A 12,401-nucleotide genomic window follows, 5' to 3' on the forward strand; every position below is an offset into this window, starting at 1 on the left:
TGGGCTTGCCAGGAACCATATCAACAATGGCAGCATCACCAGATTTCAAGAATTTAGGGCCATCTTCCAGCTTTTTACCAGAACAGCGATCAATCTTTTCCTTCAGCTCAGCAAACTTGCAAGCAATGTGAGCTGTGTGACAATCCAGTATAGGGGCATAGCCAGCACTGATTTGGCCTGGATGGTTCAGGATAATCACCTGAGCAGTGAAGCCAGCTGCTTCCATTGGTGGGTCATTTTTGCTGTCACCAGCAACATTACTACGTCGAACATCTTTGACAGACACGTTCGACATTGAAACGCATGTTGTGCCCTGGAAGAGATTCACTCAGAGCTTCATGGTGCATTTCAACCGACTTGACTTCAGTTGTCACATTGAGTGATGCAAAGGTGACTACCATACCAAGCTTGAGTACACCAGTCTCCACTTGGCCGACAGGAACAGTGCCAATACCACCAATTTTGTACACATCCTGGAGGGGCAGACACAAGGGTTTGTCAGTTGGACAAGTTGGTGGCAGGATACAATCTAGAGCTTCAAGCAGTGTAGTTCCACTGGCATTGCCATCTTTACGGGTGACTTTTCATCCCTTGAACCATGGCATATTAACACTTGGCTCCAACATGTTGTCACCATTCCAACCAGAAATTGGCACAAACGTTACTGTGTCGGGATTGTAGCCAATTTTCTTAATGTAGGTGCTGACTTCTTTAACAGTTTCCTCATATCTCTTCTGATTGTAGGGTGGCTCAGTAGAACCCATTTTGTTAATGCCAACGATTAGTTGTTTCACACCCAGTGTGTAAGCCAGAAGGGCATGCTCACGGGTCTGCCCATTCTTGGAGATACCAGCCTCAAATTCACCAACAGCAGCAGCAACAATCAGGACAGCACAGTCAGCCTGAGATGTGCCTGTAATCATGTTCTTGATAAAGTCTCTGTGTCCTGGGGCATCGATGATAGTTACATAATACTTGCTGGTCTCAAACTTCCACAGGGAGATATCAATGGTGATACCACACTCACATTCAGCTTTTAGTTTATCCAAGACCCAGGCGTATTTGAAGGAGCCCTTTCCCATCTCAGCAGCCTCCGTCTCGAATTTTTCGATGGTTCTTTTGTCGATCCCACCACATTTGTAGATCAGATGGCCAGTAGTGGTGGACTTGCCGGAATCTACGTGTCCAATGACAACAATGTTGATGTGAGTCTTCTCCTTTCCCATTGTAGCTTTGATTTAGCGGTGGTTTTCACGACATCTGTGTTCTGGCGGCAAACCCGTTGTGAAAAATCCATTCAGTATCTCTTGATGGGGGAATTTAATCCATTAAAATCCAAAGTTATTATTGATATTCCTACGGTTAAGTTGCCATTTTCTTGGTTTTGTTTTTCCGCTTATTTCTGATTGTCTTTAGTTTTCCTGGTATAGCACTCCCTTCAGAATTTCTGGAAGAGCTGGTCTGGTGTTGGGAAATTCTTCCAGGTTTTATTTATCTGAGAATGTTTTTATATTTTCTTCCCATCTGAAGGATAATCTTGTCAGGTATAGTATTCTTGGTTAAGAATGAATATACCTTCCCATTCCTTCCTTGCTTGTATTATTTCCACTGAGAGGTCTGAAGTTAGCCTAATGGAGTAACCTTTGTAGGTAACTTGACGTTTCTCTCTTGCCAATTTCAGTATTTCATCTTTATCTGTGGTTTAGTCAATCTGGCTATGATGTGCCTTGGAGATCTTCTTGGGTTGATTCTATTTGGGGTCCTTTGTATTTCTTGGGTCTTATGTCTGAATGCTTCTTTAGGTTTGGAAACTTTTTATGCATGATTTCATGGAATAGATTATCAATGCCCTTCTTAGTTTCTTCCCCTTGTGCAATACCAATTGGATGTCTGAGTGTTCAATGGTATCTAGTATTTCTCATATATTAGTCTCATTTTGGGGGACTATTTTCTCAGTCTTTAAGTCAGAGGTTTTGTCTTCTACATCTGAGATCCGATCTTCTGCATGATCTAATCTGCTTTTTTTTCTCTCTGATTTTTTTGGGGAGAGATTTTTGCTATAACACGTGTGTGCTCTCCAGAAAAACAGAGCGAGACAGAGAGACAGGAACCAAGAAATCACTCCCCAGGGGATGGCCATGCCGTAATCCCTTCTCCTCCATTCTCCTCTCAGGATCTTGGGTGGGCTCGCATGCATATGCGCTTGGGGTGAGTTTAAGCCACTGGGTCCGGGACTCAAACCGCAGTCAGCTACATGGGAGCCCAGCAACATAGCCATTATGTCAAATGCTGGTCCCTCTAATTTGCTTTTAATACTTTCAAGGAAGGTTTTAATTTCCTGCATTATAGTCTTCATATGTAACAGTTCCATTTGATTCTTTCTTATGGTTTCTATTTATTCTTTCAAATCATGTAAGGACTTCCTTGTCTCTTGGAGTTCATTGTCTCTTTTCTCTTGCATCTTCTAGAGTTCATTGTCTCTTTTCTCTTGCATCTCATTTAGTTTTGTCACTATGAATATTCTGAATTCTTTATCTGACATTTTTATGAGTTCTATTGTACTGTCTAGGGATGATGAGTTTTTCTTGTCCCTTGGGGGAGAGATACTGTCTTGGTTTCTCATATTTCTTGTGCCTCTGTAGTGTTTCTGGTCATCTGATGCATTACACATTTCTTTCTAATTTCTTGGAGTTATTTCTGAGCATTCAGAGGCATGCAGGAGGAGGTGATCCACAATCTCTCTGTAGTTCTGTCTCCCTAATTCTCACTCAGAAACCTGCACTTTTGTCATTGGAACTGGATATTCCAAAGTCCTCCCAGTTTCTAGAGAACAGGTGCACCCAGGGTTGAGTTTCGGGGTTTCAACTGAAGTAAACAGAAGGGGTTGTGCAGCACATTCAAGGAACTATGAAGTTTGAGAGTTCAGAGGCATGCAGGTAGACATGTGCCATGAGCTCTTTGCAGCTCTGTCCTTCTCTGTGCCACTCACTCTGCAGCAATTTCATTAGGTCCAGGGTAAGGGAGGACTCTCCAGATTCCAGTTAATACACCTGAAAGTTTGGAGGGGAGCAGGTGGAGATGAGCAGCTCTCTCTGCAGCTCCATCCTTCTCCCTGCCACTCATGCTGCAATGGATGTTTAGAAGGTGCAAAGGGGTGGAGAGGGATGGGGCTCTCCAGAGTCCAGATAACACATCTGAGACCAGAGGAGTGCAGAAACAGATGAATTGCTCTCTCTGCAGCTTTGTCCTTCTCCCTGCCACTCACTCTGCAGTGGATATTCGGAAGCTCAGTTTTGTTTTGTTTTGTTTTGTTTTAAGTTTTTTTTTTTTTTGCCATAGGACGTGTGCACTCACCAGAAAGAAAGAGAAAGAGAGAAAGAGAAAGGGAAAGTGAGAAATCATCTCCTACAAAGGATGGTAGTACCACAGTCTCTTCTCCATGCTCCTCTTGTGACTCTGGGCATTAACACATACACCTGGTGTGATTTTCAAGCCGCCAGGTCCAGGACTCAAACTACAGTCAACAATGTGGGAGTCCAGCAGCTTAACCACCATGCAGCCTGCTGGCCCCATATACCAGTAATTTTTTTAAGTTTCCTAATAATCTGTTCAGGATGATTAGAAAAAGGGGACTCTACAGTCACATGAGAAGTCTTCAAAAAGATCATGGAAAATACATGGATTTCAAAAATTATCTATACCAAAATAAATTTGAACTTTACATTTACCACAAACTTTGTGAAGTCCCCTTGGGCAAGACTGAAGTTTTAGATGTACCACTTACTAACCATGATTTACCCAGGTAGTCTCTGTTTCTTTCTATATAAAAATAGAATAATAACTCCTATCCAAATTAGCTTATAGAGATTTTGTATTTATCAAATTTTGAAAGAATATGATAATGCTTTGTAAACCTAAAATACCATAAATGTTAAAATATTTAAATGCCTTAAACTTAATTTGATATTAAATATAAATATATTACCTATTATAGTATACATATTGTATTCTATACTACATAGGTATAGTAGATAATATCCCTGTTCTTAAAAGAAAAACAATGAAAGAACTTTTTCATGTTTTTTTTTTCTTTCTTTAATTATTTCTGTCTTCTTTTTCCTTTTTTTAAGTTTTTGCTATAGGGTGTGTTGAGCTTGCCAGAGAGAGAGAAAGAGAGAGAGAGAGAGAGAAAGAGAAATTACACCTTAGGGAATATGGCCACACCACACTCCCTTCTCTAGTCTCCTTTCAGGATCTTAGGCATGCATGCAGATGCTCCTGGCATGATTTTCAAGCTACTATGATCCAGGACGTGAACCCACATTTGGAAATATGGGATCAAGTGCCTTAACCTCTATGCCACTTGCTGGCTACCTTTTTTTTTTTTTTTAAATAGTTTTTACCATAAGGTGGGTGCATCTGCTCACTGGAGACAGAGAGAGGGAAAGGGAGAACTCACCCTCCCACCCCTCCTCAGGAGGGGAACAGTTGTGACATAATCCTTTCTCCTCCATTCTCCTCTTGGGATTTTGAACATGCATACACAAGTTTTGGGCATAATTTTGAAGCTGCCAGGTCTGGGACTCAAACTGCAATCAATCAAGTGGGAGTCTACATTCTAACCACTAAACCATGTGTACTTTAAATAACTATTATAGCTATAGCTAATATACTACTACAATTATTGCTAGAGTCTACAATAGCTGTTAATAATTCTTAAGACTATCACAGAGAACTTCTGTTACAGCTAAAAGCCTTACATTAGCATGACTGAGAAAAGACTTAAAAGCAGATAAATAAGGTATTGCTGCTATGAATCCTCCTTTGTATATTTTTATTGCCCATTTCCATACATTGCTCATATGCTGAGTTTTAAGCAGATGTATTTTAAAAATTACTATAAAATATTCTTTTCCTTATTAAGAACATCTAGAATACAGTGAGTTGTTAGAAAAGTCATGATGTTTTTTCTGTTTTTCTATGCAAAAAATGCATTATGACTTTTCCAACAACCCGATAAATACACAAACCCAAATATTTAATACCTGAGAATATCTCTATGGAATTTCTCTATTTTCAATGAATTTATAAAAAAAATTCATGATAATAAATATTAACTGCCTGAAATCTTCCAAGAAAAGAGCAAGAGTAAATAGTTTTTAAAATAAATAACAAAAATGATTAAAATGTTAAATCATTTAACCTGTATACTATTCTCCCAATTTTTACTTTACTAATAGTTGAAATCTCTGATAAACACATAGATTTCATACTTAGTACTACCAAGTCTGGTACCTCAAGAGTTGTATAAAGGAAATTAGAATTGACTGTCTGTCTGTCTGGTGAGTGCACACGCCCTATAACAAAAAAAACCTCTCCAAAAAAAAAAAAAGAAAAAAAATAAGGAGAATTCACTGTCAAGAAGGAAAAAAAAAATGTGTATGTCTTACACAGATTTCTAGCTGAATCTTTAGTATACTATTCCCCACGCACCACATTTGATTGTCAGAAAAGTCATGATGCATTTTTACATAGAAAAAGTATATATGATTTAATGAATTCCAAAGCCTGTGACTATACCACTGATTTTTATTCTGCCAATGAAAAAAACTGTTCCAAAATAGGTTTTGTGATGACAGTTCAAATGTTAATAAGGTTAAGAGGTAATGATAAAGAACATTTTTCTTTATTTTTAAGAGTTCTTTTATACTGCCATTGCTATTTGCACAGAAATTTAGGGATACACATAGTTTACTCTATCACATATGAAACAAATATGAGGTTTTCGGGAAAGTCATGACATATTATTCTGATTTTCTATGCAAAAATGTGTCATGACTTTCCCAACAACCAAATGTTTAACTAGAGAAAGAAATGGAAGATGGGAGACAGAAAAAAGAAAGGGATAAAACAAGATGGAGATAAAATTAGAGACAGAAAGAAGAGACAATTTTAGCTAATAAAATGAATACACGTTCATCAAATGATCTGGGGAAATGTGGTTCTGACGCAGTGGTTACAGTAGCAGCTACTGTGTCTAAAACTCTAACACAGAGCACAATTGAATCTGGTGTCTCACCTCCAGATTCCTAAAAGCCCAAATCTGTAGAAATATCAGACTTAAGGGTATAAATTTGAAATGGAGGTAAGGTTTGGGCATAAGGCTGCTCTGGGAATGAAGTCAGAATATAATTCTTACTGGTACATCAAGTATAACACTATTTATAATTAAAATATTTCTAAGTTTCCAATATCATAAGCACTAGATATTAGAAATGTATTCATGTTGAAAAATTCACATTACAAGCTAAGAGATGTATAGTGTTAAAATATATAAAAGAAATTAAAATAAAATATATTAAATTTTTAAAATTAAAGAATTTAAGTATAATTTAAATAAATGTGATAGTGATTTAAATATTATTTTGTAATATGAATAAATGAATTTTTGTGTATAAAACATCACATTTCCAACAAATCACTCCTTGTACAAGCAAACACCTTTAAGAATAGAGATTTAAAAAACAATCTTTTCTGGGGCCGGCAGGTGGTTAAGGGCATTAGACTCCATGGCAGACCACAGTTCGAGTCCTAAACCTGGTGGCTTGCTTTCTCAACTTTCCCTCTCTTTCTCTCTCACTCTGTCCCTCTTTGGTCAAATTAAAATAAATAAATAAATAAGTAAACAAAGTTAAATAAAATAATTATTTTTAAAAATATTTTCTTTTTATTTGCTTTATGATTAATTTATGATAACCAGGAGTAAGGTATAATATATCTAAAAACTGTTGCAGAAAACTTGATTCATCTGAGTAAAAAAAATACCATAAATAGGTTACTGGAACATATTAAGATATTTATGATACAATATTTACATTTTATACCAGCATTTGCAAAGTGTAATTGAGGACCATATTAATGTCATAATGTAATTTATAACCATAAATATGAGGTTTTAGAAGGACAAATGGGCAAGTTACATGCATCTATGAGGCCAGCTTTTAAAAACCAAGGTAAACATAACACGGAATTTAGAAAAATGTTAAAAAGAAAAGAAAAACTAAGTTGAAAACAAATGCTAGTAAAGAATTTGTCTTTTTGATGTAGAGTTCCCTTTCTCATGCACATTGTCCCTTAATATGGACTTCATCATAGAAATCCAGTAATGAAACTGATTAGATTAATTAACAGTGCCTGGAATTCTTTGTAAATTTCATACATGTGTTTAATAAGAATATGAACTAAACAACGTATATAAAACAACATACCCACTTTTACAAGACACTCTATTATAATTCAAAGTTCTCTTTACCTTTATTGTCTGTCTGCTTATCTGAAATCGTTGATCAGATACTTGTTGTTGATGGAGGAGTTTTTCATTGACTTCTTTATATTCTTTAATAGAAAGCTCTGCAATTTTTTTGGCATTCTGAAGTACACTGTTTTGTTGTTGCAAGGATACAATCCGTTCTCGCAATAAAATGATATTACTGCATGATTTCTGGGCAGTTATATTTTTGTACTTCTCTCTGCTGACTGTATAAAGATAAGGCTGTTCACAATATTTTAACAAACAGATTAAATTTAAAAAGTCATACTGCTAATGTCATCTCCATTCTTACCTTTGGCTGGAACCGTAGTGTGTGAACTCTTTTGCATATTACCATTCTTCTTTTGAAATATTTTTTTTTTGGTATTCTTATAATGAAAATAATCCTAAATTTGAAAGTTTCACAAAAACTATATTATTATTCAATAACAATGTAAGGTGAACCAATATAAGTAATACCTCTTAACAAATAAATATTGATCTATGCAGTTTTTTAAAGTCTGGACAATGAAATTTTATAATTGAAACCAAGAATGCATAAATGAACTTAATGTGTGCATTAATAACAATGAGCTGATAAGCAGAAGATATAAACATAAAATCAACTCAAAATAAGTAGAAATTCAACCCAGGGACAGCTTAAAGTTTATAAAGTAAATACTGTGATAGCAACAAAATTAAAATATTTAATAACTTATTTGGAAACCTAAGTCCTTTTATTGTATGTAGACAAACAAGCTTATGAAAAATAGAGCTTCTGGGGACAGCAGTTGGTGTAATGGCTATGTCACTGGATTCCCATGTAGTTAACCACGGTTCAAGTCCTGGACCCAGTGGCTTAAACTCATGCCAGGCGTGTGTGCATGCGTGCCCAAGAGCCCGAGAAAAGAATGGAGGAGAAGGGATTGCAGCGTGGCTATCCCCCTGGGGGTGATTTCTTGATTTGTATCTCTGTCTCTCCTTGTCTTTCTGGTAAGCACACGCAGCCTGTAGCAAAAAACCTCTAAATTAAAAAAAAAAAAAAAAAAAAAAAAAACTCCCTCACTAAAAAAATAATATTTTTCATGTATCTCTGTCTCTCCTTGTCTTTCTGGTAAGCACACGCAGCCTGTAGCAAAAAACCTCTAAATTAAAAAAAAAAAAAAAAAAAAGAACTCCTGACTAATAAAATAATGTTACTGCTAAAGTAATTTTCCTTGAAGCTATATATTTTCCTCATAACATTCTGATAAACCAAGGCAAGTCAAACAAAGCCATATTGAGCTTTGTTTCAAAATGTTTCACTAATTTAAAAATGCTTTCCAGGGTCCAAAGGCGGTGAGACGGTAATGTAATGCTCTGTGAGTCTGACCCACTTTGGAAGGTTTTAGGTGAGCATTAGAGACTTCTTTGACATGGCTGGCTGAAGTTAGGGGTGAAGATCCTGTTGGGGGTACCTATCTCTCTGTTTCTCTCTTTTGCTCATGGTGAAAGAAAAAGGAAAAAATGAAACTATTGGGACCAGCAGTTAGCGTAATGGCTATGTCGCTAAACTCCCATATAGTTGAGTCCTGGACCCAGTGGCTTAAACTCATACCAGGCACGTGTGCATGTGTGTCCAGGATCCCAAGAGGAGAATGGAGGAGTAGGGATTGTAGAGCGGCCATCCCCCCTGGGGGGTGGTTTCTCACTTTCTATCTCTCTGTCTCTCTCTGTGTTTCTGGCGAGTGCACGTGCCCGACTGCAAAAACCTCTCAAAAAAAAACAAAACAAAACCTATTTTAGCAAAGAAAAACATTTTTAAAGAGGTTTTTGCCTCTGAGTGTGTGAACTCACCAGAGATAGATGAAGAGAGAGAGAGAGATGGAGACGGTGAGAAGGAAAGTGAGAACTCATCCCCCTGGGGGGATGGTAACACTGCAATCCCTTCTCCATTCTCCTCCCAAGATCTTGGGCATGCATGCACATGTTTCAAGCCACAGGGTCAGGGACTCAAACCCCGGTCAGCTAGGTAGGAATCCAGTGACGTAATTGCTATGCTATCTGTGGGCCCCAGGAAGGTAAAATTTTACACGGGATTATATTTTCAAAATATTGGGTTTTCAGAAAAGTCATGATGCATTTTGGCATAGAAAAAATACGTTATGATTTTTTTCCGACAACCTAATATTATAAATCCTAATAATAAAATATTCGGCTTTGTTTAAGAATTTGTTGCTGGGGAAAAGGAATATGTTCCACCTAGAAAATGATTTCTTAATTTTTTAAAAGGGACTTTTTCAAAGATCTCAACTCAGGAACAAATAAATAATTATAAAAGACTAGATGGAAACATGCATTTGACCTACTGTTCCTTTGACAATGAGCCACAAACTTTATACTGATGGATACATAAACTATAGTGTATTAATATATATAAGGCATCATCCTAAAGTAATAAAAGTGATTCATTTCATTACTACATATACACTAGAAACCTGCACCTAAGATGTTTTTCCTTTAAACTAATTAGTTTCAAAAATTACAGAATCTTGGGACCAGCAGTTAGCGTAATGGCTATGTTGCTGGACTCCCATGTAGTCGACTATGGTTCACGTCCTGGACCCAGTGGCTTAAAACTCATGCCGGGCGCATGTGCGTGTGTCCCCAAGACCTCAAGAGGAGAATGGAGGAGAAGGGATTGCGGTGTGGCCATCTCCCCTGGGGGGTGATTTCTCGCTCTCTGTCTCTCTGTGTTTGTCTGGTGAATGCACGCACCCTATAGCAAAAACCTCTCTAAAAAAAAATTATAGAATCTTAACAGTGCTTCATTTCTCAAAATATTTTCTGAATGTTTCATTTGAACTTGTCTTTAGAACTAGAATATATAGATATTTTTTCAAATGTTTCACTGCCCCATTGATTCAATTAGCATTTAAGTGCCAGTCACACACTGAACACTGTAAAAGAAAATTCCAAAACAAAACTACCAATTTAATTACCAATATTAGTCACTTGGTAATTAAATTGGTATCAAGTTAACTACTTAAAATTGGAAAGAGCTGGACTTCTGTTTAATAGTATTACTGCTAAAAATTCATAAAAATTCTTATATTTTGAAACAAACACACTGAAAGTGTCTTTTTAGCATGACAAAACATTATTGGAAATTCTCGAAAGCCAAAAATAAAGTAAAATCATGAATCTAGGGAGACAAAAAGAAGTAATCAATAGAGAGGCCAGTTCATGGTAGAACTATTGACAATCCCATGTGACTTGGAACTTCCATTTAAATAGTAACACAGAATGCAGCGGTTAGTAAAGAAAGACTAGTCCCAAAACAAAATGATAGTTAAGAGCACAGTGGTAGCACAATACACTGTAATGCTTGAGGCCATATGGAAGACTGGGGTTCAATTCCCAAGGTGAGTTATACAAGCCAGTTGCACAGTGATGCTGGCTGGCTGGCAAAGAATTGTGGGAAGGATTACCATATGAGAGGTGAAGGCATTTCTCTAAGTAAAAAAAGAAAACGAATGTTAAAATAAAAGAAAAAGAAAAGATTACTATAAGAGTGATGAGCCAGCATGATGCCGACAAATATATGATATAACAAAAGAAAAAGCTTAGACATATCAATATGCACAAGAGATGTACATTTCATTTACAACAAAAGTGGTACTGTTGAACATAGTAGGGAGAAAATCCACGGACCAATGTGGCACTGTTGAGCACTGTGGGGAAAAAATGTGAAATTTAATCCCCTGTCTTACATTTCATGAAAACAAAACAAAACAAAACAATGCTAGAGACTGAAATGAAAATCAAAACAATAATTCAGGAAATAAAGATAACAGAAGGTAGTATATCAAAGTTGGGAGAAGAAAAAATTTACTGTATAGAACACAAAAAGTTCTATTCTTCAAGAATAAAAATTGATGAAATTGACCATATTAGAATGATAATGTGGGGCCATGAGGGGGCATAGTGGGCAAGGTGTTAAACTCCCACGTGACTGACTGCAGTTCGAGTTCAGACCTGTCATCTTGAAACTCATACTGGGTGCATGTGTATGTGTGACCAAAAATATTGAGAGGAAAATGGAGGAGAAGGGATTATGGCACAGCCACCACCCCGAGTGGTGATTTCTTACTTTCTGTCTCTCTGTCTCTCCAGTGAGCCCATTCATTCTATACCAAAATATCTTAAAGAACAAACAATAAAAAGAATTATGATCTTATATTCCTCAAAAGATTCCTTTAAGAAGAGTGTAAAGGCATGCCATGGAGTAGGGAAACAACACCTATAATGTGTATGTGTGTGTGTGTGTGTGTGTGTGTGTGTATATATATATATATATATATATACAGAAAACATATACACATATTTAAGAACTCCTACAAACCAGTAAGAAAAATACAGACAACTTACTAAGTAGTTCCAAATGATCTACAACCATAAGAAAGTACTTAGTACCTTTATTAATCAGAAACTTAAATTAAATCCACAATAATATACCTAGATATATACACAAAAGTAACTGAAATTGGAAAGACTACCACACCAATATTGATGAATATTAGACATTTCCATAGTCTGTGGCGAGTACAACAAAGTAGCAAAATACTTTGGAAAACAACATAACCAACTACTATTCTAGAAACACATGAGCTATGGTGCAGTAATTCTTCCACTCCTAGGTATTTAATACAGAAATGTACACATTTGTGCAATGGAAGACATGTATGAGAATATTCACTGCAGCAATATTTGCAAAAATCTAAACTGAAGCAACCCAAACTTCAATAGGAGAACAGATAAACCATGGCATAGTCAGGCAATGAAATGCTATCTACAATAATGAAAATTAATTAGTTGTATAATATTGAACAAAGAAGCCAGACACAAAAGGAATACAATATAGATTCCATATATTTTAAAAATAGGCAAAGTTAACCATGATCTTCAAGGATGTAAAATTATAAAGAAAATCAGAAAAGTAAGTAAATTAATCAGGATAATGGTTATATTTGGAGTTAGTGAGAGGTTTTAACATTTTCCAAGTATACTTGTAACAAATGGTCATCTTTTTTTTTTCTGACCGAGAACAATA

General features: G+C 36.3%; 1 protein-coding gene and 1 pseudogene across 1 annotated transcript in view; both read right to left on the reverse strand.

Moving 5' to 3' along the window:
- The window catches only part of LOC106734165 (elongation factor 1-alpha 1 pseudogene), a 1,481-nt pseudogene extending 240 nt beyond the window's left edge, over positions 1-1,241 (reverse strand).
- The window catches only part of CNTLN (centlein), a 312,203-nt gene that overhangs the window by 90,419 nt on the left and 209,383 nt on the right, over positions 1-12,401 (reverse strand). The window contains exons 19-20 of the mRNA XM_006171187.1: positions 7,623-7,716; positions 7,313-7,536 (exon numbers count right to left, since the gene is read on the reverse strand). Coding sequence (XP_006171249.1) covers positions 7,313-7,536; positions 7,623-7,716 — 318 coding nt within the window. The remainder of the gene's footprint in view (positions 1-7,312; positions 7,537-7,622; positions 7,717-12,401) is intronic.

The sequence above is a fragment of the Tupaia chinensis genome, unplaced genomic scaffold (assembly GCF_000334495.1).
Source record: "Tupaia chinensis unplaced genomic scaffold, TupChi_1.0 Scaffold149424_1, whole genome shotgun sequence".
Classification (NCBI taxonomy): Eukaryota; Metazoa; Chordata; class Mammalia; order Scandentia; family Tupaiidae; genus Tupaia; species Tupaia belangeri.